Source organism: Rhodofomes roseus (assembly GCF_022264815.1).
Source record: "Rhodofomes roseus strain CIRM-BRFM 1785 chromosome Unknown C8Q71scaffold_7, whole genome shotgun sequence".
NCBI classification, from domain to species: Eukaryota; Fungi; Basidiomycota; class Agaricomycetes; order Polyporales; family Fomitopsidaceae; genus Rhodofomes; species Rhodofomes roseus.
Genome location: NW_025952963.1, coordinates 1,563,915 through 1,591,069, shown reverse-complemented (window position 1 = coordinate 1,591,069; position 27,155 = coordinate 1,563,915). Strand labels below are relative to the sequence as shown.

At 51.7% G+C, this 27,155-nt stretch overlaps 5 protein-coding genes across 5 annotated transcripts; 3 read left to right on the top strand and 2 right to left on the bottom strand.

The window, feature by feature from the left end:
• Nucleotides 1-4,345: 4,345 nt before the first annotated feature.
• Nucleotides 4,346-6,908, bottom strand: C8Q71DRAFT_856687 (uncharacterized protein; the record flags this gene model as incomplete). Its single annotated transcript, XM_047927332.1, has 13 exons — nt 4,346-4,389; nt 4,444-4,703; nt 4,759-4,851; nt 4,904-4,962; nt 5,013-5,165; nt 5,237-5,467; nt 5,514-5,864; nt 5,916-5,995; nt 6,188-6,247; nt 6,317-6,388; nt 6,444-6,546; nt 6,592-6,608; nt 6,665-6,908. The coding sequence occupies 13 exons, from the start codon at nt 6,906-6,908 to the stop codon at nt 4,346-4,348; spliced, it is 1,767 nt and encodes a 588-aa protein (XP_047780678.1).
• Nucleotides 6,909-8,894: 1,986 nt separating this feature from the next.
• C8Q71DRAFT_689884 (uncharacterized protein) lies at nt 8,895-9,640 on the bottom strand (the record flags this gene model as incomplete). Its single annotated transcript, XM_047919849.1, has 3 exons — nt 8,895-9,155; nt 9,195-9,377; nt 9,434-9,640. Coding segments are annotated over 3 exons (651 nt in total), but the record flags the coding sequence as incomplete, so codon positions are not given.
• A 3,425-nt stretch (nt 9,641-13,065) lies between these two features.
• C8Q71DRAFT_722854 (uncharacterized protein) lies at nt 13,066-15,526 on the top strand (the record flags this gene model as incomplete). Its single annotated transcript, XM_047921546.1, has 9 exons — nt 13,066-13,297; nt 13,549-13,625; nt 13,701-13,901; nt 13,944-13,997; nt 14,068-14,174; nt 14,582-14,744; nt 14,771-14,790; nt 15,317-15,332; nt 15,371-15,526. 9 exons carry the CDS (start codon nt 13,066-13,068, stop codon nt 15,524-15,526), a joined length of 1,026 nt encoding a protein of 341 aa, XP_047780676.1.
• Nucleotides 15,527-17,930: 2,404 nt separating this feature from the next.
• C8Q71DRAFT_704735 (uncharacterized protein) lies at nt 17,931-20,926 on the top strand (the record flags this gene model as incomplete). The annotated part of the gene is made up of 7 exons (XM_047920404.1): nt 17,931-18,083; nt 18,142-18,484; nt 18,848-19,088; nt 19,144-19,517; nt 19,579-19,782; nt 19,890-20,162; nt 20,223-20,926. Coding segments are annotated over 7 exons (2,292 nt in total), but the record flags the coding sequence as incomplete, so codon positions are not given.
• Nucleotides 20,927-21,801: 875 nt separating this feature from the next.
• C8Q71DRAFT_722852 (uncharacterized protein) lies at nt 21,802-25,670 on the top strand (the record flags this gene model as incomplete). The annotated part of the gene is made up of 10 exons (XM_047921545.1): nt 21,802-22,074; nt 22,126-22,741; nt 22,794-23,642; nt 23,792-23,874; nt 23,919-23,949; nt 24,166-24,480; nt 24,537-24,742; nt 24,794-24,998; nt 25,050-25,124; nt 25,177-25,670. The coding sequence occupies 10 exons, from the start codon at nt 21,802-21,804 to the stop codon at nt 25,668-25,670; spliced, it is 3,147 nt and encodes a 1,048-aa protein (XP_047780674.1).
• Nucleotides 25,671-27,155: the final 1,485 nt, after the last annotated feature.

Here is a 27,155-nt window from a genome sequence, read left to right as displayed (position 1 = left end):
TGAACAAGGAAAGTGGTAATATGCCTGTGATTGCGGCATAGCTCCGAATCGCCCGGGGCGGCGAAGCCGCCGCGGGCGAGAGGAGCACTGTACTGTACATACTAGGTGCTCACAGGTCACTTGAAATATTTTTGTGTCGTTGCCTTCACATTGGTGCATACAACAATATGCATATCGGATCCTGCCGGGCGTAGCAGCGGCGAATAAGACAAGTGTATTGCCATAAGTAGTAGGCAACCTGCCCAATAAGGAAACCATAGCTGATACAGGGCAAATGGGCTTGTTATGAGCTTGTAAAAATGTGCAAAATCCTGATAATATAATAAGAAGTTAAACAGGTACAGTTGGTCATCATCAATGACACAGGTCAGTGATAGACATGACACACAAGCAATAATATGCTCACTAGTGTTCAAATTGCCCAATATTGCTCATCTTTGCTGTATCACAGAAGCAACTGACACATACAAAGTCATTCAACTGCATGAGGTCACTGTCCTGATGATTCAGTGAGTATCTGGAGCAGACACAGGTGCTTTGACTTATGCAAAGGCACATGTAGATTTTTTTGTTTTGCACTTTCCAGCCCAACCAGCCACTGTAAGTGCTTAGGAATATTACTGTATACTCTTTGAACAAATGGCTATCAGATGGGCATACTATGTCTACTATGATTACTTACTAATTGACTGTATACAGTGTGAGCGCTGGCAGGCCGCAGCAGCCAGCCAGCCTGTAAGTCACATGATGAAAGCCACCAGTTGCCATATTGGGCGCCACTGGAAGGTGTTTCATGGGCCCTCACCCCAGGACAGAGCAGCCAGCCACAGCATTTATTTGTATCTGTTGGTGCAAGTCGTGTTGTCTGGGAGTTTCAAATTTTAGGTCCCACTAATGGACATTAGTATCAGTTACTTATCTTTGCTTATCTGGGCCTCAAAAAGTCACGTGGACTCCTTCCAAATCGGGCGCCACTGTAAGGCGTTTCATCCCCTCCAGTCATAAGAACGATTCCTTCGTCCAGGGATCGTAACAAGGTGACTGCCCAGATACCAGGTGTTCAACCCACGGGCATGTGGTCATGATGGCTGGCGGACCTGTCTTGTGGAGCTCGCATCAGCAGGAGGTCGTCACCTTGTCAATGACCAAAGCCGAGTATATTGCAGCTGTGCATGCCGGGCAGATGAGGGTTTGTATTGCGAACATCATGGATGAAATCTATGTGCCAGTTGAGTGCCCTGTCATCATCCGCATGGACAGCGCGGGTGGAGAAAGCCTTGCAACGCGCTCTGCTAACTTCTTGCGCGTGCGGCACCTGCACATATGGTACCATTGGCTGTGGGAGGCAATTCGGGGTAAGCAGTTAAAAATTATTCATATTCCAGGCATTGAGAATCCGGCGGACATCTTTACAAAGGCCCTTACTTTACCTACTTTACGGAAGCATCTACTGTACATGCACATTGTGATCCCGGGGGAGTGTTGAGGAGGGATTGGGACATGCACGCTAACTGTGACATGGACACGTGATTGGGATATGGACTCAAATGAACATGTCTTGGATAGCGCTACCTCAGTCAAGTACCACAAGCACTAGACTGAGGTAAGCCACTTTGTAGCTTTATACACGGACAACAGACACTCATACTGTACTTCATAGACTGTGTAACCTTAACAGGCTGGGCTGCCTGTGAACCGGGAAGGTGTTGTAAGCTTTGTGAGGTCATGAGTGAGGCAAGGAGCTCCTGCTAGTGTCATTGCAGGGCGAGGAGCCTTGCGTGTGGATGGGTGTGTCCTAGGTCTGGCAAGGAGCCGGGCCGAGGGGATGTCCTAGACAGGGTGAGGAGCCATATTGAGGATGAGTCCTGGACAAGGGCAAGGAGCACAGGCTGAGGGGAGGACTGAACATGTTGAACTTCCGAGTTTTCGGTGTTCTTATCTTATCAGTTATGTACGGATATGGACTTATGTTCTGCCATGTCAGATTACATATGTTCTTTGATGGATTTTGCCTAGATTACATCATGTGACTTTAGTCCGGATCATTCCACGATATTCCACAACATTCCTTGATGTTCCATGATGTTCCATATCATTCCTTGATGTTCCTTGATGTTCAATCATGTTTCATATATCTCTCCACATGAAACTCCGGAGTTTTGGCTTACTCATGCTGCTTATCAGCTTATTCATATCCCCAAAACCTCGGACTTAATGCTTACTGATGAACCGCTGATACAGCATGTGACCTGTATCAAATGTGTATATATACTGGGCTGGTTTGCCCTGTAATGATAACAATCCTTCATCCTCTCCTCTGCCTGCCAGCATAGGATCTTCCCTCTGGGACTGGTCTGTTCACTCACTCTTTAGTCCTTCACTGCTACTGGCTTACTAAACCTCAAACCTCTTTTTTCAACAGATTGTTCATGGATGCCGCGGTGTTTGCACACAGATGAGGTAGTAGTTCAGTGTTAAGAGTAAATTACTTCCCAATATGGAAGGAGGATGGCTAAGTACAGATGATCTGATCTAATCTACTAGGGCAGGCATAGTATTGCATCAGGAAAAACACTTCTAACTTCAGCAGTCTTGAATGAAGAGCACCTAATCTTATTCAATCTTTCATAACTTGTGTTCCTCAATTAAGTGCACTATGTGCATGAAGACCGCTGAAGTGAACTATAGCACCTTTGAGAAATTTGTCTTGTCCCCAAGTTGGAGGACATGCAACTTCAGTACTACAGATTAAGATGCATAAGTACACATTAGTTGGCAAATGACCTCTTAACTAATAAATATGCATGATGAGATGTCAGATTGCTCAATGTGGTCAAAGTCATATTGTCAAGGATTTGGACATATTTGGCCTGTTAAGGGTGAAAGACAGAAAAAGAACATTTAAGCATACAAAGTGAGACAAGAAGCCTGGCCTTGAGCAAATTGTAAGTCTACACAAGGTCTGCAAGGCAACAGATAGTGCCAAGAAGAAATGAGGCCAGTCTGAGAGCCCAGGGATGCACAGGGGCTGGGCTAACAGGGGGCAGCAATTGCAGATTTCTACAAGTCCAGAAAGATAGTCAATATAGGTTATTGTGCAAGGGCACAAGCACAGGGACCTATGGTGTAGTGGTCAGAAGTTTGTGCTGAGAGTGTGAGAAATTAGTGTAGCAGGTCAGGGGTTCAATTCTGGGAAATGGCAGATTATTTTGGGCAACATTTTTGCATCTGGGATGCCTGTTATGACAGCATATGCACAAACACAGCACAATCATGAGAGAAGTTACCCCAGTAAGGATGAAAAAACATTATTCTTGCTTGGAATGAGTGTTTACTTTGGTTACTTAATGGAACTTAATTAAGACAAATGAAGAAATCGACTTACCTTAAGCACTTGTGGCACATAATGACACTTGATGACACTTATTGCTCTCCACAAGACCACTTAAGACAGAATGTTTTTTCCTGATGTTGCCTACCCGTAACACTGCTACTGGCCAATGTCCCATCCCGCAAGGCCTCTGAGGCATGCGCAAGCTCTCTGAAACCTTGCAGAGGACTGCAAGGAAGAACATGCAGCCGGCATCGAAGTCTAGCTGATTACCAACCATGGTTGATGAGGAATACTCCACATGGGACTCAGGCATACTTCAACACACAGAAGAAGCACAACAATAATGATACAGCCAGGTTCATGGAGGTGATGTTTGACAACTTGTGCCATTCACATGTACAGTGTGAGGCATGCAACTTCAATAATAGGTATGGGTCGCTGCAGCACAAATGTCAGACTGAACATGACATCCATCAGGAAAAACTCATGTTACTTGTGGTACTTGGTCAAGCTCCCCAAGCACATTTGGCTCCAAAGACAAGTGTTTTCCTTTTTTTACTTGGACAAGACGACCAAGCGGAGCTTGCAATTTGAAAACCTTGCTATTAAGTGTTCAGTCTGCATTCACTGTCTCACTTGTGGTACTTGCCGAGCTTAAAACACCTCCAATGCTCTGAAGAGTTGTTTACTCGCTTTTACTCTGGGCCAAGCAACTGGTGGACATATTCCTCATCCTCAAGATGATTAAGTATGCTGCTTTCTCATTGTAGGATAGATTTTCTGATACCATGACATCACATTGACTGACATTGACACAATGTATGGCTAGAATACAGCAGCAGAGTACAGCACAGCACACTGAGGAGAATGAGGTCACAGTGATAGTGACAAGCGACAAGGGCATCGGACAAGAGAGAGCAATGTAGGTAGTACGTATATAGAGATTCTGTACACTCAATGTCAACAACCTCAGAGTCGCTACAAATAAGGAACTCACATCGGAATGCCAAATCAGTCATCATCTTCCAGCTCTTCAACATCACCCAAAGTGTTGTCTGTTGTTGTAATGCTAATCAGACAACCCTTACATCACTGTTGTGCTCACTCACATGGCTCTGTGATTGCTGGAACCACTTGAGCTTTTGAAGGACCAGCGTGAGCTACTGTAGATGATGACGGCTTGGCTGTGCTCCTCTTCCTCCCATTCTTTGAAGCTTCGACAGAAGAAGGCTCTGGCTGGGCCTTGCTGCCAGACACTGTGCTGGTATCTTCAAGCGCGACCGTTTGGAGCTTTGACCAGTTGACAAACGTATCGCCTTTGTCTTCACTTGCTGCCACCTTGGCTTTGAAGCCGCTCTCTGTGCTGGTCCTGGGGAGGGATTCAGCAATCATGAAAAACAAAAAGCTTGTCAGGATATACTCACTTGATGCTGTCCCACAGCAGCTTCTTTGTTGCCTTGTAGTAGTCAGGTGCATTCTGCCGAGTTGCCTCCAGGATTGACATCAGGTCATCCCATCTGTAGGGTATTCAGTGTTTGCTTCAATGCAATGTCTTACTTGGGGGCATACTGCTTGTTTGAGAACGACATGGGTGTGTTTGTTGCCACTTCCCTCAATGAAACCTCGATCTAGAATACAAGATCAAACAACGCAGGAGTTGAACGAAGACCAAGCTTACGGCATTACACACCAATGCAATCAAGTTGTCCGGAACACTGCTGAATCGTTCTGTTGGCGTGGTGGTCTTTGCGTGACCCACAAACCACTGCTGCGTGATGATTTCAGAGATTGCAGGGTGTCGGAATGGTACATCATTCTTGACGTTTGATTTCTGACTTGAGGTGTCAGAACCATCACCCACCCGACATAGCAGGAAGAACAAAGAGAATGGGACAGACAGACCTCCTTGTCAATGGAGCCCTTTTCATCCCAGACAACCTGCATATCCCCAAACACAAAGTTAGGGATACCACATTTGCCTCCCTTCACCTTCATGGCGTGAGTCGTGAGCAGCCACAATGCAAGTTGGGTCCGCTTATTGGTCTGAACCACATTCAAGCCATACGCATGATCAACAATGACCTTGGCTTTCCTCTTCACCTCATTGCGAAGCTGCGAGGCAGTGCCCCAGACCTGTGCAGCGTCAACTAAACTGTCAAGACTACAGCATAGCACTTACGACCAAATTGACCTGCTTGCGCAGGTTGTCGTCCTTGCTGCTGGTGCCTTGTCTCAACATCTTGTACGCAGTGCACACCGTCACCATCCTCTTTCCATCCTTGTCCACCGAGTTGCGAGCATCCTTCAAGGCATAAGCGACGAGCTGGTTGCTGGACACAAGACGAGAGCTTGTGATTGTTGTATCCGTTGTCCATGCGGTATCAAGAGCCAGGCAATTGTGCATGCAGTTGTTTGCCATGTTGACAAGGGGCTTCATGTCCATGGGCAGGTCCCCAGCTTTCACACAATTGCGAGACTTCTGTGTTGTTTGAGAGGCACGCCCTTTTGTCGCGTTCTTGGGCCCCATGTCCTGTTTCATCAATGTTGTGTCAGTCATTCAGGCATCACTAGTTGAACGCACCATGACATCGTCCTCATCCCAGCTTGACCTCTTTTTGTCCTCACTCCCAGCATACGCTGAGCTGTTGGAGTCTACAACCCCTGGTTTGGCGGTATCATCTGAGGCCTCTGATGATTCCTGCCTTGGGGCACGATTCTTTCCCTTTGAGGACAGTGTCTGAAAACCAAAGATCGTACAAGTTAACTTGAGGCACATATGTTACAATTCTATGCTCATCTTCTTCCCTCAAATCGCCTTCTTCTGTGACAACCCTTCGTCGCTGCCTTCGTCACTTTTGTCACTGTGCTCCTCTGGCTCCTTCTGACCCTTTTTGTTGGCAATCTGAGCAATGTCTGTGACAGTCGATCGACAAAGTTGTCAAATTATCAGTAAGTGGCAAAGACTAGTACGGAAGTACGAACCCAAGTTCTGAACGATGGCGCGTTCTCCCTCTGTTAGCGCAGCTGCACCCCTGTAGGCTGGCTTGGGTTTGGCTATGTGAATGTGGATACACATGTCTGAGTACTTCACAGAGCTTATGGCACTTACAACGAGATGAAGCGGGTGTCACAGACACCGCTTCCTGGACTTCATCACTTATGTTTCCCTTGGCCGATTCCTGCACCTTCTTTGCCTTCTTGCAAGCAGGTGTCTGGTCTTCATCAGCTGAAGATTACTCTTCAATGGTCAGATTGACCACCCGCTTGCGAGTTCCTGATGTCAGGCTCAATATGTAAGCTCACACCATCTTCGATCTTGTGAGCACATACCGGACCGCTGTACCTCCTTCTCCTCTCTCTGCACCGCTGCCTTGCATTTGAGAAGTTCATCCAGTTGCTTCTGTTGTGATGTTGACCATCCTTTGTCATGGTCGCTAGTGGCGCCTGCTGCACTGGATCTCTTGGTCTTAGGTGGCTTAACAGATGTCTTTTCTTGAGACTTGGTGGCCTTAGCGGTCTGCACTTTGTCCTGCTTCCTAGCAGTGGATCTAGTGGTACGAGGGCTAGAGGACATGGTGCTGGCAACACAGAAGAAGGCAGCAGAAAGGAGAGAGCAGCCGCGCTCAGGGTGCCATTTGGGACCGGCTCTCCGCCATTCCGGTGGGCCCATTGAGCGGGCGCCCAAGGCTCCAGCGTCTTTAAGTCCATGAAAAAGTGCTACAAGCACTACTTGCACGCACCACCGCCGTGGTTTGCCTGCGGTCAAGTTTGTGGGCAAGCCGATGCACCCGTCTCAGCTGCAGCGAGCGCGAGCAGGGCAGCAAAGGAGTCCGCCTTCCGCTTTGTTTGCATGTGCTCGGTGCAGGCGTTCACTGTCTTGATTGTGGCTTTCACCGCTGTTCGGTTGTTGCCGCAGCGGGTGGCAGGCTAGTGCTGGTGTCGCCCGACTCAACTTGCCCTCTGCCTGCAGCAGCACACTCAAGTTCGGTCACGCCTCTGTGGTCTGCATTGAGTCGTGCACTGCCTGTGGGAAAGCGGATTGAGCGCACCAGCAAGCACGGAAACTCACCATCTGGTCTCCTGGTCTCTGGCTGTCCATCCCCCACCACCGCCCAACACACGCCGCATCCCAATACACCTCTCACTCCACGTCTATCCTTCCCCGCCATGCCCGCGCCCACTGGCTCTCTGCGCATCTCTCGTTCATTCACTTCCTTCGCCTTCGCCTTTCGCCTTCTCCATGACCACTGCACCGCTCGCCACGTTTGCAGTGGGACCCTCAGTTGCACCGCAGGGAAGAGCCAAACATTCGTCGACGAGGCGTTGTTCAGGATGAGCTGGCGGACGAGGTTGGTGTTGTGTCGCCAATGCGAAGGCGGGTCAATTGCCTGGTGCATATATGTGCCCGCGCGGATGGTGGTGAGTCATCCAATTGCTCTATTCCCGCCGTTCACCGACATTGGACAGCCGCTGCCAATTGTCGCGCGGTGGTCACTGGCGGGGTAAGTGCATCCATTGACTACGTAGAGCTCTACGTACACGCAATGGAGTAGCTACGACGCACGCAAAGTCTTGTGCCGCTTCGCAGCTGAATTGTGGGGACTGCATGACGGTGAGTTCGGCGTGTTGCTGGGCTGCCCGAGTGTGGGTCTCGGCGCATCGGCTGGCCATCCAGGCACATAGGAGGTGGAGGTAGAAGATCCATATGAGGGGCGAAGATGGGAGAAATAATGGGTGCGAGAGTGCAAGCATGCGAGCAATGGTGCACACCTGCAGGGACTACTAACAGCAATCATTATTAAACATGACAACTTGCCGGACTCACCTGTGCTCTCGAGCCTTCATGCTCACTTCACTCTCCCTCGCGCCTTCCACCTCCTCCTGATCGGGCTGTGGGATGGCTCGCGTTGAAGCAGTCGCATGTTGTGCTGGAGCAGCAGCTTCGGTGGGTGACATCGATCCCTCAGCGGTCCATGAGTTGTTCGAGGATGCAGGCTTGAGAAGCCTCGTGTGGTGCTTCATCTGAGGTCGAGTGTTGTCGTGGTGAACGCAGGTGCGGGCATGCGGCAATCCTCGTTCGCTGCAACCATGGAGGCCGGGTGGGCCGCAGCTGTAAGGTGCGCAGGCGGTGACACCTCCTCTCATTCGGCTTTAGATGGGGCTTGACACGTCGAGGAGGTGTCAAGGCACAAGAGACATGAAGCTGAAGTTGGAAGGCGGCATGAGTCGAGTGCAAAAATCACAAAGCTGTGCGCTCAACATGCTCGGGCACTCATGCAATCGTTCGGTTCCCACGGGCATTGACATGGGCACATCTGGTGCTGGCAAGTTGAAGTGGACAATCGATGTGGGCGTGAACTAAATTGTAAATGTGCATGAACGTGCGCGGTGGGTGAGTACAAGAGGCAAAGCCAACAAGAGTATATTATTAGCAAAAGTTTACATTAGAAGCCCAAACGTTACAATCCCCCGTGCTCCACTTCACCATTTCTTGATCTGAGTGTAGAACAACAGATGCTCGTTGACCACAGTAGTGTAGATCAAAATGCGTAAAACAATGCGAGGGAAAAACACACAGCTGAGCATGTTGAAGGGGTACAACTAGGCCAGCTTCTAGCAAACAGAGTTCTCCGCCGTCAAAGTAGCCTATTGGAAGTACCAGACAGATTGAGTTGTCTTTGCTGTCTCGATGGGCGTAGGTAGCAATGTTCATGTTGATGACCAGTCCGAGGAATGGGTGGACAGGGGAGGTATGGTGATCCGGAAGAATGCTAGCAGAGGCTTCTAGGTGCGAATATTCTTGAGGCAGAATTCTGAGAAGCTACTTGAAGTTTGAGCGTGTGAGATGTTCACAGCAGACAGCACTCACCGTCTTGTCAAGCCAGCAGAATACATCATTCAGGATTGTCTTCAGAGCGTCGTATATCAGGTGGTGCTCTTCAATGTCCTTCGACGGGTAGGGTAACATTTGTGCATAATTAGTCCTAGAACGATTAGCACACCTGAGCTTCCGAGGGGGTACGTCAACTGGGGCGTCATGTCCCTGCATAAAGATATGCATGAGACACATTCAGAACCACAGAAAGAATGTATGCTTACCCGGGTGCAGTGTCTGTTGTACCATGAGAAATGGAGAGCCTGGAACTTGAGAGGCTCGCTGCGACTGATTGTGGCAGTATCAAGAACGTTGAGGGGATCAGTTGGAAAGCATGAGATGAGCCTTTCAGTAAGGCTGGCCCTCAGGTCGACCGGCATGGATGTGCAGATCGACATCATAAGATCGTTGTCCGAGTCACGTAGTGTCAAGACATCTCTGTAAGGGTATTAGCTCATGATGGGCCGTTGAACTAGGAGCACTCTCATGAAATAAGGGCAACTGGGACCTGGATGTCAGTGGTATTGTTGACCCTCTTCCCCTTGGTGTATAGATTGCGTAACTGGGGTGATAATGAACGTGGGGATCAGCGGGGTAAGATTAGACGTACCTCAGTCTGGAACTCATCCAGACTTGCAGGCACTGTTGCATGGACAGCTTTGAGTCTCTCTTGTTCAGTCCATGCAACATTGTCTTCACCACGCGGTGCAGTGTACTTGATGTTGTCCTGGTGGTGAGCATTGTAGGAGGTAGATATAACTTGCTGGCAGCCTGGCGAGAGGAGGGGGGGCAAGGAGACAGAGAGGGGCGACAGGATGGGTCTGGACAGTTGGGACGTAAGCTCAGTGAGATCTGTCAGCTGGGTTAGCGGCAACAACCCAGCCATGTCATCTGGCAGGGTTATGTTGTAGCAACTGGCCCAGGTCTCCTTGCAGTGGGGCACCAGATGAAACCCACTAAATTGAGACTGGTCAGCTTGAACAAGTTCAAGACTGAACGAGCGAACTCACTTTTTTCTGATTCGATCAAACAAATCGTCCGAAGCATCGAGATCGCTGCAGAGCTTTCCTACATGGGTGTTGGCTGGTCCTGTTGCAGGTACCACATCCGACAGACGCAGGGTGAGGTTACAAAGCAACAGGGCCACTGCAGGAATGACAGTTTTGATGACTTTCCCTCTGGAGTGTCTAATGAAACAAACACTGAGCTATACCTACACAGAACACAATTGCTACTTACCTTGAGTGTGGCGCATGAGATTGGCCAGGTCTTTGGCAATGTGGCCATCACAATTTCCGATCTTAACTCTGAGTTCTTTATGGGCCACTAAGACCAGAGCACCAACAGAACCTGTATAAATGATGAGCAATACGTACATAACAGTCATTGAAAGCTCAAAGAGACTTACCACCAGCTGCAAGTCTCATGAACTTTGTCCTGGCAGTATTCCAATCTTGAAATGTCCGTGCCGCGGGTGGCTTCCACCGGTAGCCTGCATACGTAGAGCGGTATATGGCAGCCACAGTTAGTTTTTTGTCTGCATCTGCAGGGTGTGCTGCAATCATACTAGAAGGCATAAGATCAACCTAAGGGTCAACAAGAACCCACACACAACTTACTCTGAAATTCTGCAGGCTAAACGTATCTGATTGATCATTGCCCAAAAACTCGCTACCGTGCTGAGATTCAAGCTTGTCTGGCATCGGTTGGAGAGGTCAAGGAGCGGCGCGTCGTCACGTAGCTGGGCCCCTTGTAGACGAACATGGCTGGCCTCAATCTCAAGGGCAATATCCAGGAGATGTGAGTGATTAACGTCAGCCGCCAGCAATGACATCATGTTGCGAATGTCTGCACCCCTTGCCTGTGTTGGTTCCTCTAGGATATCCCATCCCTGAGCGGCCATATACGGTATGCCGCCTCGCCGGCAGGGCGGAAGCAGACCTATCGCCAGATTGCGATGGGCTACTACATGTCCACCATTCTGTCCCCCGCCGGTCCCTTGTGGGTAAGGCTGAGCGCACTCACAAGCTTTGCTGAAAGACCGAGGCTGCCCTGGGGGCCATGTGTGGGCTCTGGAGATGTATAAACAACATATACATAATCTGTACCAATGAGATGTCATACCTGTTTGACTGACAGCAGGCAGGGAGGGGGCAGCATTGGTCTCAAAGCCTGCACCGATGCCCACGCCAACATCAATGTTGCATTGGGTCTCAGCAGTGCCTAATCACTTTGTGAGCAAGACATATAGAGGAGAAAACACCACTCACTCATTTGTGTATGGTCCATGACACGTGTTACTTCCTCCATGGGTGCTGGGAATCCGACGCCTTGTAGGGGTCGAGAGGCTTGAAGGCTCTTCAGCAAGCCCGTCAAGGCTGAGCCAAGACTGGCAGTTTGCAACGACAAGAGGTTGAACAGCTCAAGCTCTTCCTCCAGAGCGATTAGCCTGCTCATTAGCCTGACCTCACAGGGAGTGATTAGCAAGGCGGGCGTGTTGCAGCAAGGACAGGGCGGCACAGATGGGGCAACGAGGTGTGGGGCAGACGACGTGTGGCGGGGGGGACCGTGCACTAGGCACCCTGGCACTTTAAGGTTTGCACAGTGCTGCTGCGTGTTTTTGCCACAACAGCCCTTGTACCAGCGCGGCGCCCTCGTACGGCTGCTGTTATGGACTGGGATTGCTAACTTACCGAGTACTTACTTAGTAACAACCATCGGTAGTTACGTAATCGTAGTCACCTTAGTTAAGAAATGAATTGAGGATTATCTCGTCGTGAAGAGGATCAACACAACGATTTGAGTGATCGACTTATGAGGATTAGTCGATCGAGAATCGATTTTGCTCAACAAGTTCAGGCACTAAGTTCGGAGTGGCACAGTAGTGCCTACGTTCTTAGTGAAGCTAAGAAACTTGGTTGATCGAAGTAAGTCGGTTACGACTTTTAGTGAATAGAGCGTTACAACAATAGTTGAGGATGCCACTAAGCACGAACCCGACTCTAACCGTAGATCGGTGAAGCTTACTCTTACCGAACCCTTCAGAGTAGCACGAGGCTATACTATTGAAGGGGTCAAGGTGGATCGGCTTAGCGCACGGCTATAAGTACGATCGACCTTAGTATGTCCAGCGCAGGGCTATGGACGATCGAGTGGCTCACACCAATGGATTGAAGTTCAAGAGAGTGTTATTCGTCCATACTCTACAACAGTGTTTATATATCTACAAAGAGTCCTAGAATATTCCATACGTGAACAATAGTCCTATTGAGATCCTCGGTCGACTGCCCGTGTATTCATTGTTCAAAAGCCAAATTGATCGGCCTTGGTTCGGTCATGACAGGTGAGTCTAGTCAAGTCGATCGGAGGTCCAGCACGATCTTCCTTAGTCACTTGACTTAAGTCTCAAGTAGGTAAGTATTGACTCTTCCTAAAAAGGAAGGCTCGTGCTGTTAGTCATGTGTCGGCGCTAGCCACTTGACAGACTTCGTGACTTAGACACTTCAATTAGATATTCCTAACAGCCGCGTAATATGACAGTTCAATGCTGACGTGTTAACCCGCTTCATGTTACTATTGTACTACTCTAGTACATGTGTCGGTCACAGGGGGTTGCTGTCGAGAGACAGCTCGTGTAAAGAGGGTTGGCGGATGCGGACAAGGTCCGCTTGAGGACCGCCCGCGCAGAGCGCTGCGCAGGCGCTAATGACAAACGTGGAGTGCGGAGTGCGGGCGACGCGAGGACGCAAGGCGGGCGCGGGCAGCGGCACATTCGTGCTGGCATCAGTGGTGGCGGTGAGGTGGGTGGGAGGACGGCGACGATGAGGCGGCAGCGGTGGAGTGGCAGCGGCACACGATGAATGGGGTCGCCGTGACGAGCGCGGTAGACGCATCAGATGCGAGCGGCGGGAGAGGGATCAACGTGACACACGATGGATGGCAGCGGGTGGGTGACGCAGGTGGGTGGCGACAGGCGGGCAACACGGGTGGGACCGTGCTCTGCTGGGTCGTCGTAGGCGTGTGCGGGGTGGGGCTTGACGCGTCGAGGTGCGGTCCTTGGAGCGAGAACGCAGCACAATGGGGAGGAGGTGGGTACTCACCTGCCCGTCTGCTCAACGTTGTTGGCCTACTCTCTCCCCCTCGCCCCCACCCGTACCCGCCGCCGTTAGCTTGTGCTCAACCTTGTGCGCGTTGCAGCCATTCATCAGCCGCGCTTGCATGCCGGGCATTGGCCCTGCATGCTCGTGGTCGGCATGTGTCTCGGCGCTGTTTCACTCGTGTTTGTGACGGAAGCACACCAGCTGTAGCCAGCTGGTGTTCACTCGGGTTCGTGGCGCAGTCGCGCGCCGGTTCTTTGCGTGTTGCGTCACTTCAAGTCGACGATCCTTCTCCGCGTTGAGCGCAGAGCGGTGGCGTGTGTGTTAGCAAGGGTCGGGGTGCTGGCTCGTTGGCGACTTGATGCGGTGCTGGACGCGTTGAGTGGCCGTCCAGGCGCAGGAGAGGTCAAGGGGAAGGATCAACGCAAAAGTTGAGCTGAGAGTCACCCTCGACATGTTCGGGCGCTCGGGCGATGGTGCGGTTCCCACGGTTGGTCAAACCAGTGCGTCTGGCGCCAAGCGAAGGCCTTGTACAAGTACCCCAAGACAGCCCCAAGTCTTATTGTACTTGGCCAAGCTTGGCCAAGCTTGCCAAGTAAAATGAGTTTTTCCTGATGTCACTGTTGCTCATCAGCAGGCATCCAAGGCTGTGGCGAAGGAGCAGAGGAAGGAGGAATGTACCAAATACTCTGTGAGCAATCAAGCTCGTCATTGAGGATGATGAATTGGCAAAGCTGAAGTGAGATGAACTCAAGCTTCAGCTTCAGGCTTATTGCCTGGATGACCCTGAGACACCATCACCATCAGCCTTAAAGAAACAGAAGGCAAAAAAACCCGATGTTCTACTTGCAGTGAAGCAAGCAATCCTGTGTGTGCAAACACAGCAGGTGGCTGCAGGAGTCACATCAGGACACCTTGAAAATGGCGGCAAATAAGACCAGGAGCTTTGAGTTGGTTCAGGTTATAGTGCTAGAGTAGTGATCATATAATGTTTATATACATACATGTTGTATTTGGAATGCTGTCTGGGGCATTGTGGAGAGGGAGATTGTGACAAGCTGAGGGAGGACTGTCCGCAATCAATTTCTGACCACAATTGTTGTAGTGCATCACTGACTAAGCATCCACATGGGCCAGAGGCATTGCCCCCCCATATATAAGGACCCCAGTACCTTCAGTTGAAGTACTTGCATGTGCATCAAGCATCAGCAGCTGTTAGGGTTCTGTTTTTGATTTGTTGACAGCTAGTTACCAAGTTTATTGCCGGCTTGATAGGAATAGTAACCTTGGTAATAGAGATTTGTATTGCCTATACAAAGTGGTAACAAAGAGTAAAATCTTCGGTAATCTTCGGCAATGCAATTACTCAGATGGTGCAAAGTTGAGCTGTAATGAGGATACCAGATCCAAAATGAATGCAAAAAAGGGTGGGACTTTAGTCAGTGCTGCTATACAAGTATGCAGTACTGCTTCAACTGGGAAGAGTAAGCTAATAATGGGCTTAAGTCGGCAAGGAATGGGATTATTTGCCAAGATTTAGAGCTTTTTGAGAATAGAGGATTAAGTCTGAATACAGAGGATTAGTATTCAGAGGTTGATTCTGAAGGAATGGGCTTTTTTGGATTTGAAGTCACACAACAGAAGTTGAATGGAAGTCTGAACAGCTAGCTTTGACTGCACAGTGACAATGGCAAGTTATGGAACCCTAATGTAGCAGTGTGAGGCATATGCTCAAGAGGGGCTCACTAAGGCAATTCTCAGCCAGTGAATGGCTATAAGGCTTGCTTGTTAGTGTCAAGTGAGGTGGTATCACAGGTGCAACAGTACTAGACACATGGGTTGCTTGCTCTGAGAATATGAACTGAAGGGATTGTACTGTCAGGCATGGTCCACTCCGCAGCAAGTGGAGGTTGTGTCCTTTATCTTTACAAATATTGACTAATTTCTCTGGGTTTTTGTGTCCTCACAAGCTGGTTTAACAACAGTAACAGTCTTATATCACTTACTAAGTGCCCGTCAGGCACCTGTGTGTCATGTGGAGTTGCATCCACTTGGAATATCTAGGTGGATCTATGGGTGATTGGAACCCTGCCGCTTGTCTGGCAGGGAACACTAGGTCGTCGAGGTGAAGGGGTGCTGACCGTCCGAGATTACGTGAGGCGAGGTTGTCTATTTAAGACGCGAGTCGAGAGTGTAGCTACAGACACGCGAGAGAGGTAGAGAATAAACTAGCGTAATAGAGAGAGAGAGAGGAGAGTGGTTCGGGAACAAGAGACGAACTCGAACGAGGAGTGGAGCAGCGGCACCTAATCATCCCACCTAAGCAGCCTAATTAGACAGGTAAGACGGGCCATGTGACCTTTCTAGTGTAGGCTCGTTTCCACGCATTTCAGTGACTTCCCGTTATCTCACCCGAGACATCCTGACTTTGTCGGTGACCTCTCGAGCCATTGCCGCTGGATCCTAGCACGTGCTCTGTGTCTCGGCCGTTCCCTCGCGTTCTCGACCGTGGCCGTGACCTACCGGTCTCTCCCGTCCAGGCCCGCCGCTCCTGATCAGTAGCCTCGACGTCGTCCCCCGCCTCCTTCCGCATTAGATAGCTGTCGGTCCCTTAGCCACCAAGCGCTGATAGACTTCCACATTTGTACCTAACCTATATCAATATTATTGCGGCCCCTTGTCGTCTCTCGCCGGTGCTATCCCTATGCTATTCTTGTTGCAGTTCCAGTGCCACCATGTCTCTCGATCATCCCCTGTCCCTTCCGCCCCGAGTCGTTGCGCCACCATGCCTCCCCCGCCGTGTCGCCCCGCGCCTTTCTGTTTCCGGTGGTGCACTCTGGAACCTCTCGGCGCACTGCTCAACATATACCTTCATTATCCTGCTGCTCACTTCTATCCTTCTTGACGACTCTTCCATCTCATCTTTCGATATATGCTGCTGTCAGTCTGTCAAATCGGCCACATATTGCCCGAGTCGGTGACTCTCCCTGCCTCTTAGTCGCTCTGTGTCTCCCTGCGCCGAGGTATTCCTAATGCAGACGTGAGATCCCAAAGTTTTTGCTTTCAGATTCAGCGTCTCGTATTGCCTAATGCGTACGCCAGATCCCAAAGTTTTCGCTTTCAGATTCAGCGTCTCGCGTTGCCTAATGCGTACGTCAGATCCCAAAGTTTTTGCTTTCAGATTCAGCGTCTCTATACCTGCCTTTCTCAGACGCTATCTCCACTTCCTGATCGCACCAGAGCCGCTATTCGCGACCGCCCTCAGGCCACTCCTGCCGATGTACATAAGCTATACGTGTCCGCCTGCGGCACCATTCCTGCATATCAATAGTAGCTCAGTCATCTTACAAGCACTCACTATACTACGCACCTTGACGGCACTTTTAATGCGACACTATGCTATCAGAAATTGCATAGTGGCAACTCACAGGCACAGTTCGAAATACACCTTTGTCACGGCATTCAGCCTGTCTCAAATGGCAGTCTTCCCTGCTGTCAATACTGGAGCTACCGCATCGCTCCATGCGTCCGTCAGATCGAAGGCATTCCACTCCCAGATTCAGTGCCTTGAGCCTGCCTAATCTGGTTGTCAGATCCAGGACTTTTCGCTTTCAGATTCAGCGTTAATATCACCCAAAACAAGACACTCTAAACGCTGAATCTGTGACCGAAAACTTTGGGATCTTGCATCAGCTACTCGCCGAATTAGTGCTATTACCAGCCTCTGTCTCCCGATCATTTCTCGGGGCACTCACGAGTCGGCATTCCCCGAAATCTACTGTGTCCGCCCAGTGAGTCTCAGCACGTGTTCGCCGTCAACGCTCCAGACACTTGGGAGCCCACTTTGGCTGCTGTACTCTCTTGTGGGCATCACTTCTTTTGCTTTGCCGGCAGTCGCATCCGGATGGTCAAAAACAACGCGTCTTACAAGTCGAGGTCTCGGTATGGTGGCTCTCGGACAGTGAAGGTGCGCGTCTCGCAAGGGTTTGGCAAGCCGGTCGCACAAGCGACGCAAACCTTGTGCAGTTCAGCTCGACGGCGTGCCGAGCTGGAAAAGAAGTATCGGGCAGAACTTGCAGGTGAGTTCTCTATATCTCAAGTATCATTATCTTCAGTCGACACGTAAACAGGTCTTACCTTCGCCGAGCGTGATGCGCTGAATCAAATGGCCGTCGACCCAGAGGATGATGAGGGTTGGGAGGACGATATGCAAGCCAATTTACCACATGGTGAGGAGGCGATGTTCAACAGCAACGCGGGCGGCGAGCACACAATATGGCAGACATTCTTCACAGAGGAACACAGGTGCGTACCAGAACACCACAGAGACTTGATTCGTATAAACGCCTCTACAGCAAACGCTACGACACGCGCACACGCACCAACAGGACGTTCCTCCGCGAGCAGGAGTGGCAGCGACAAATCCACAAGCTCGTCGACGGGTATCTTGCTTGGAGTGCCGGAGAGCAGCCTCTTGAGGGGAATGTGCAGCCGTGGGATGTGGTACTTATAAGCTTCGATAGTGAGTACAAGTCAATGTTCTCATCAACATCTATCTCATGTTGTCCAAGCCAAAGACATCGGAATCGTTACACCTGCATTGGAGGAGGAGTTACCAAACGAGTCATTGGTCCGTCACGGCTATCTTGGCACAGCTCCAATTCGACCATCCGTTGCGATCGCTTTCCGCACGCTGGAAGCTTACCGCCAGCTTCACCACACCTGTCCGCGCCTCAGCAGACAGGCACTAGTGCAGACGCTCTGCCATCTACACAGGGTCAGTAGTTCCTCATGCTATCGCTATGCCCGGGCCCCCGCTCACCCACCTCCTGCAGGTTCCGTTCAATCGCACCCTAGTCAATCAATTCAGCATCGCGTATGACCTCTACCTCGAGATACTACATCGCATTGATTTGCGTGTTAACTCTGTACTCGGGCGCGATGCCACTGAATGGGCAATGCTGAATGCCTGCGCGCCCTGCTTGTATAGGCTCCAGGACGAGCCGTCGCTCAAATACTCGATGCTGGTGGCCATGGATGGCAATCAGTCATTAAAGCTTGTTGATGACGTCTTCCGCGCAGGCAAGACGTTACGAGACGATCGCGTCGGCCTCTCACGGCTCTGGTTGACGACGGAGGAAGTCAATCGCTGGAAAGACGAGGTTCCTCGTTCGGTAAGTCAATGATTCGTTCCTAGTGATTCCTAGGATAGCTCATCACTCCAGCAGCGCCCCTCTGCCTCTGCCGCCGTCTCTGCCGCCACCTCTGCCACCACGCCTTCCGCCGCCTCTGCTGCCGCTTCTACCGCCGTGCCTGCCGCCGCCTCTGCTGCCACTTCTACCGCCGTGCCTGCCGCCGCCTCTGCTGGCACGCCTACCACCGCCTCTGCTACTGCCTCTGCCACCGCGCCTACCGCCACCTCTGCCAGCGGTGCCAGCGTCTCTGACGGCTCTAGTGCGAGTGCTCCATCAGACAGCAATGCATGTGTGCCTGCCCCGATCGGGACTCCTTCAGCCACACCGCGTGCTGACGGAACGGCAGTGGAGGACTCTCACGACGATGAAGACCACTTTGACGACGAATTCGGCTGCCTTGACAGCCCTGAAGAAGGTGACGAGAATTCACAGGCCGATGTCACTACTTGCGTGGAACGGTGGCGCAATGCGGGGCCTGAATCTCGTAAGAAAATGTTCGCGCTCTTTGCTGTTACTGGGGTCTTCGTCTGCTTATGCCGGCACGGCCACCTCCTTGCAATCTGCGACATGATACGCTCCGGAGAGCTGTGAGTAGTACTTTCCATTTCCTTTTGTAATGATGACTGACGGCGCTTTCCCAAGGATGAAATACCCTCTGGCAATCATCGACAGGTTGATGAACGTGTATGGCAGTGACATCCTAGTTGGGTACGACATCGCGTGCGCGTTTGCACGAACCGTGGCCAAAAGTTCGCTCGCACAACGTGCAAAGGATATGCGTCTCACCGGTATTGTCCCAGCCTTCCACGGTCATGGTCACAACCGGGGGTGCCAAGTCCACTGGCATCCCCGATACTTCATCGGCGCAGGGAAAGAAGACTTCGAAGGGTGCGAGCGGCTCTTCTCGGCATCCAATCACTTAGCATCAGGCACCCGTCTCGCATCCGCATTCCATCGCCATCAGGCCATTGTAGAATTCTTCAGTCACTGGGATGACTCGAAGCACGCAGAATCGGGTAAGATAGTGTCATCTCCATTCGACACGAACGCTCACTTACAAATTGACGAATTGGACAGGCAATTTCATATACAACAATTACCGACAGGCGCTTGCCATCCGCAAGGAGAGTGCCGAGGCGCTCGAAGTTCTCTGCTCGAAGCTGCATGTCACGACCCTGGATCTTGAGAGCTTTCTCGACGAGGAGCGAGAGTACCTGCACAGTCGCAAGAAAGAACCACCGGAGGTCTCGCGCAAGGCCGATTACATGGCGGCCTTGAAGCGTCTGGAAGCGGCAGGGTACTAAGCAATGCCGATTCTACGCTCAATGACTTACTCACAAGTTGCAGACTTCGTAAAATCCACACAGAGCAAGAGGCGGCAAAGGAAGACTTCTACATCGTATATCATGGGTACCAGAGGAAGGAGATTGCAGCCCTCAGACGGAACCGCACAATTGCAGCGCGTCAGTATCAACTCGTGGACGATGAGTGCCAGGCGTTTGAAGACAAGCTCGAGCTCGAACACCGTTGGGTTGCCGGTTCGCCTGAATATGCGCAGGCCGAAGAGGACCTGTCTATGCGCAATTATCGCTTAGCCGTCGACAACCTTGAGCGGCTCATCGTCCAACGCTTGTTCGAGCTGACAAAGTTGGGAATGAGTGGTGTAGGTGAGTGCACCCATTGAATCGTGACCGCCGTAGATGATTGACCTTGCTTGTTAGGTTACAAACTTCGGGAGAAGATCAGCAAAGGGCTTAAGGCGCGTGCAGAAGCGATCAAGAAGGCACTGACGCGGTACAACAAGCACGCAGCTGCACTGGTTCCACCGCGGCCTTCGCTGTCGTGGGACGAAGTTCTCGAGATGGTGTCCCTGGCCGAATTCGACCTTCTCCGCGATGCGCGGATTGACATTCGCAAAGAACCATGGGCCGATCGCAAGAACCGTGAAGCGATGAATATGCTATTTGACATGAAGCGCGCAGAAGAGGAGATCGAGCGGTTGAACGTCGAGATACCTCGATTGTTGACTTTCATGCACGACGATCATATCGACTTCTACATTGCTATTGCTCGCAACATTGTCACTAATCCTTCCCTAGCTCATGAACTTGCACAGCGGTGGACGTACCGCGATCGTATTCACGCCAACATCGCTGCACGACTCCAACAGACGGCTCGCCTTCCTGGCTTCTCGGGAAGTGTTCAAACGGGACAACGTCTTGGAAGGGCATCTCAAGGCGGCAACGACGTTCCGCTGCCAGACTGGGCTATGTACGCCCCTCTGGCTGACAGTGGGGTGTCCGCAGAGGGTACAGAAGGGGATGACATGCTTACTGTCGGATCGCTGTCAGCGCAGGACTCGGATACCTTAGTTACATTCATGGACAATCTCGGTGTACGCGATCACGCAGAACATGAGACGTAACTAATGACACTCATACGTATGAAGCTTGGATAGTCTGAATATATGTCTTTCGCAATGCAGACAACTTGCAATGCATCAACGCACTCGATCGCGAGCTTATCAGTGGTCAATGATTGACTGGTGAAAGTATTCACTGACTCAGAGCTAAGTAGCATTCACTCGGAGTACGAGATCATGAAGTACGATGTCAGAATTAGGAATATCTATCATTTTGATTAGGGGCGACGAGATAGGCTGGAGGTACAATAGACAGGTCACTCGCTAGTCGCAACGCCGCAATCCTGGGCAATCTGTGCATATTTAAGTCCGTTAGCCCAACTCGGTGCTCAGTCGCTGTCACTACATACGGATAGAGGTGAGCATGTCTTTGCATTGGAATATTCCAGAGACATGACGTTCGATTACCTGTTTTTCCTTGCATGCTCACCTTGTGTTAGGTACATCGCAAACCAGTGGACTGGCACCACTCCTCATTTCAGCCTGAAGCGCCATAGCCGTCCTGTAAGTAAGACACATTTCGAACGAGCACATTTTGTTATTCTTAGAATTGAAGGATGAATACTGTATCAGTTCGTGCACCCAATAGTACCTCTGTCAATTGTTGGTAGTATGTCTAGTTTCACCGCTTCGATGTTCTGAATTGCTGCGATCCTCCATCTCAAATCGAGATCTACCCCAATTATCTCACCGGGACAAGATCTGTCCCGATTCAGTGTACGCGTGGTTCGGACGGATGCGCAACCGAATAGTTGTCAAACAGCTGTCGCGGACGCCAATTTGAGTACTGTACGTACTCAGATCGAAGGTGAGTACGCGCCCGTCGAGAACTGATAAAGACGACTCACTCCCTGGGGCATCTAACCGCACATTCCCCGATGTACAGCACCCTCCCTTTCGCCAAGTGTCGGATTACGCCTACCGGACTGCAGTCCGTGAAGGATGGTCTTGACCATGATGGCCTCGGTCAAAGCTATCCGACTCGTCTTCACTCCGCTGCTCTCGCATTTTTGGTCTCTGGTGTACGAAAGGATGGGCAACACGGCCTGCCCAGGGATGCGTTTCATCCTGACTGTAAGGCTGCCAAGACGCCAGGCAGCCACGGAAATTACAACATGAGGTGCGAGCTACTCGGCGTCGCGTTTGATTCAGTGAGTCCCAAGTAACTTTTGCGCTCATCAGGCGGCCTGAATGCGCCCCAGATCACGGCGTACGACCGCCTTAGTGGCGGCGCTACCATTGTCGTGTCCATTCCTGGGAGCATGAGGCCCGGCTCTGATCTCCAGCTCGAGAACATCCAGACGGATGTCTATTTTCCGCCTGGAATCTTCGACGAGCTGCCGGAGCTTCAGCCCATCCTCTCACAGCTCGTCCAGCTTACCGTCGAGCTCATTGGCATGCCGGTCTGTCGGCGCTGGCGGCGTGCCGCAGAGCTTGCCGGTTGGGACCTATCCTTCAGCGACGAGAGCCTGAGGCCGAACCATGACGGTCCATTTCCCATCTTCCCCGTCATCACCAACAGCTCTCATTACAGGATTTGGGGTCGGTGTACGGGGGAGCTGGAAGGGCTCCTTACCGCCACAGGGTATACAGGCAGTCTTGTTGGAGTCAGCGTTGCCCCGCACTGCGACACATCTTCCCCTCACGCTGGTGCGCCTGAGCCCTTTAACAACGCAACCTCCTCCGATGCTGCGTGTCTGGCTGCGGATGAGGTAGGCCACCTGCGTATCGAGAATGCGCAGCTACGCAAACTCGTACATCAGCTGAAAGGTGAGATCGCTGCGCTGCGTGGTCCTCCGAACGAGACCATCGACACCGGTACGTGCTGACTTCTCTCTGAGGGGGAGGTACTAATCAAATTGCATGCTAGTTCGCTTGCTGTTCGGCCCCGACGCGGACGCACCACCTTCCCGGTCCATACCTTCTCCTGTCACGTCAGTCGCAACGTCCCCAACTTCGTCTCGTGGGACTGTCTTGAAGTCCCCGCCTTCGTCTCGTGGATCTTTTATCCCCGCCATCTCTCTCACGAGACCCCCGTCCTCGTCCGGCGGAGACGCTCCACCGCCCAGCATCATCCTACCGCAGCTCGCAGACTGCTCTCCGCTGAGGGCCAAGCCTGCGGCTCCGGCGGCGCAACCTATGGCCCGTTCGCAGCTGGCAACTGCCAGCGGCCGTGTCGTTGCGGTGCGTGCGTCAGCATCCAGCGACGGCAACAAGGCGCCGAAGAAGGACACTCCGTCCAGAACCGCCGAGGTGAAGGCTGTTCAGGGCGGTACGCGCCCCCTACCTGCTGAGCCGTTGCCCCCGAGGGCATTGTCAATTAAGCCACAGCTCGGGAGCTCTTTTGGCTCGCCTATCGCCAAACCTAGGGTGACACGTTCCATACGTTCGCTGCCTTCCGGTTCGCCCGTGTCAATCTCTGACTCGGAGTCCTCTGTGGGATCTTCCTCGCGTCCGCTTTCTCCGATGTCCCCGTTCGTGTCCTCGTCGCCGCAGGCAGAGTCTATCCCCGCGACGATGATCATCGGTTTTGGCTACCGCTCGGCCCGCTACCTCGCCAACATCGGCCTCCCGAAGTATTCCAACCATGTACTGGATGATGTGGCTTTGACGTTTGCGGCAGTGCTGTGGCCAGAGGAACTTCGCCGTCGTCTCAGCATCAGCGAGGAGCAGGCCTCAGGGCTGGCGGAAGCGATGGTGGCAGACACGCACGATCAGAGTCGGCTTACGGCGTAGTGAATCATCAATGTGCTCGTGAATATACTGTAATTGCAATGTCATCGTCTTTCTTGGTGTGCGCTAACCCTCATGAAGCCCTGCAACTTGAGCAATGCAGGGATCTGTTCACGTAAATTGGTCCATTGACAGCCACACCTGATTGGGCTGGGATGGCACTGCTACCGAGCTCGCCGTCGGATCCCGCTACCAACCTAGTAAAGGCCCCTCAATTGGTACACCATACTCCGTATTCAGTCTGACTGAAAATTTTCCGAAGTGCCGTTCAAGCTATGCTATGCACAAAAATGGTGAGTAACGTACCATTTCGTACCAATTTGAACATTGCTGAGAAGTGCCCGTCGATCCATTGCCATTGCTGTGCGCTGCCGGCGGGCAGGGTCCAGATGAGTCTTCTATCCAATACGCCGTGAGCCCTTAAGTAAGTGTTCCATGGCCTTGAATGGATCAGTCGCCGACCTCCCATTAATTCTCTGTCATACTTGCTTCTGTGTCGATGCCTCGAGGTTCTAGCCGTACGGTCACTGTTGCACCAGCGGCGGATACGCCTAGTCATCAAAGCCGTCCGCCTCAAGTTCCCACCTCACAGAAAGAAGCGTTACAGGCGCAGCGTGCTGCAAAGCAGCAGAAGATCCACACGGAACTCGAAGCGTGGTACCAGCAGACTGCGGCGTTGGCGGCCAAATTAGGAGAAGAGTTCGACCAGTCGCAGTCCCACTTCCTGACCATGATGTTCCAGTTCGGGACGAAGGAGGCCGATAAACGCAAGCCAAATCTGTACAACGCCTGGCTCCACTGGCGCGCAAACCAGGTGAACGAAGGTACCGTTTCTTCTTAACTATGCATCGAAGCCTTCTCACTCACTGATCGCCTGCAGACCTCCCAAGAGGCGAGCGGAAGAAGCTTCGAGAGATTCAACTCGAGTACGGCGATGAGTATTACGACCTTACAGACACACAGAAGGAGGAGATTATGGCCGACCTCACCAAGGAGCGGGATTCGACCTCGGAGGGAGCGTTTCGCTTGACGTCCAGGGGGCGACTGAAGATACTGTATTCAACGCTCAAGAAGATCGAGAAGATGGTACGTCATTCGTCGTTTGCGTAGTCGGGCTACTACTGAATTTAATCATAGTACGAGTTCCTCAAGATCATGTGCGGCATCGACGTGATGTCGCTCATCGTTCGGAACGACGCCTCATTTCATTTCAGCCCTATCTGGTTCTTTACTGATAAGAGCATCCCCGGTTACCTCGTCAACAATATACGCAAGGGTTGGGACTCGGACAGGATTGCTGCAATGGTCGAAGCCTTTGTGCTGGCGAAGTGCGACATTCGGAGTGAGTCGCCAACCTATCCATTCATATATCAGCCGCTGACACATGCTTGAGGCATGGCAAACACGTCGAAGCTCAAGGCGAAGCAATTGAAAGCTCAAATCCAAGACAAGATAACTGAGCTTCTCGGTACGTCATCCTTTCATAGCCAAAGTTCCCTCATACTCACCGTGCACGCCAGTCGCCATTACGAAGAACCCGAACGTGCATATGCATTACAAGACCTTTGAACGCGACATCGTCATCCGATATGGAATCGACATCAAAGGCTGGACCTACCCAACGTTCAACAGCCCCTCGAAGCTGAGCACAAGCCTCCCTCCCCTCCAGACCCTCTTCGACGCACTGGAATCTGGTGCCTGCCGCTTTGTCGTTCTCTCCACGGAAGACCATGCGAAGCGCAAGGCCGATTATGCGAGGAAGGTTGCTTCCGGGGAGATTGCGCCGCGCAAGACTCGCAGCGATGCGGGTCGCAAACGCAGAAAGCAGGCCAAGAGGTCTGCTCCTGGAGGACGCGCTGGTGGCAGGGATGGCGGTAGCAGCAGCAGCAGCAGCGATTCGAGTGATGAGGAGCGGGAGACTGACGGCCCTGTACGCAAGCGACGCCGTACTGCGACCTCTGGTGCTCGCAAGGCGGCCCCCAAGAGCCGTCCGATTGTTGACGAGTCCGACTAGCATCATGTCTGCCTGTACCCGCACTCACCATTGTCGCCGTTGTCGCTGTTCAGCTCATCTTTGTCGTCGAATAGTTCCAAATCCGTGCAGCCTGTTGGTTAAATGATGTATCACTCGTAGTCATTCAATATTCATGCGCTTGTCTCGGAAAACATATGTGATCATAAGCAACTAGTATACATGACTCTACAGTAGGACAACATTTCGTCACAGCTTTAACAACACAGTCTCTGGTGCCTCCGGCATTCAATCCTAAAATGGCAGGAACGAGACGCTGAATCTGGAAGCAAAAAGGGTGAGATCTCTGACTTACAGTTCAGTCAGGCAAGGCGCGCCTGGAACCAAGCCCAGGTATAGCTTCATCGGCCTGAGGGTGGTCGCGAATAGCGGCTCCGGTGCGATCAGGAAGTGGAGATAGCGTCTGAGAAAGGCAGGTATAGAGACGCTGAATCTGAAAGCAAAAACTTTGGGATCTGACGTACGCATTAGGCAACGTGAGACGCTGAATCTGAAAGCGAAAACTTTGGGATCTGGCGTACGCATTAGGCAATACGAGACGCTGAATCTGAAAGCAAAAACTTTGGGATCTCACGTCTGCATTAGGAATACCTCGGCGCAGGGAGACACAGAGCGACTAAGAGGCAGGGAGAGTCACCGACTCGGGCAATATGTGGCCGATTTGACAGACTGACAGCAGCATATATCGAAAGATGAGATGGAAGAGTCGTCAAGAAGGATAGAAGTGAGCAGCAGGATAATGAAGGTATATGTTGAGCAGTGCGCCGAGAGGTTCCAGAGTGCACCACCGGAAACAGAAAGGCGCGGGGCGACACGGCGGGGGAGGCATGGTGGCGCAACGACTCGGGGCGGAAGGGACAGGGGATGATCGAGAGACATGGTGGCACTGGAACTGCAACAAGAATAGCATAGGGATAGCGCCGGCGAGAGACGACAAGGGGCCGCGATAATATTGATATAGGTTAGGTACAAATGTGGAAGTCTATCAGCGCTTGGTGGCTAAGGGACCGACAGCTATCTAATGCGGAAGGAGGCGGGGGACGACGTCGAGGCTACTGATCAGGAGCGGCGGGCCTGGACGGGAGAGACCGGTAGGTCACGGCCACGGTTGAGAACGCGAGGGAACGGCCGAGACACAGAGCACGTGCTAGGATCCAGCGGCAATGGCTCGAGAGGTCACCGACAAAGTCAGGATGTCTCGGGTGAGATAACGGGAAGTCACTGAAATGCGTGGAAACGAGCCTACACTAGAAAGGTCACATGGCCCGTCTTACCTGTCTAATTAGGCTGCTTAGGTGGGATGATTAGGTGGCAGCGGAAGCAAATGCGGCAGCCAGACCCAAATACGCGCAAACATGTGTCCACGCTTCCATAACCGGTAAGTACTGCCTATCGTGGTGAGCCATAGGCTTACAGTGATGTTGAAAGCTTGCTGCCTGTTATGCAGCAAGAACCCACTCAATGATT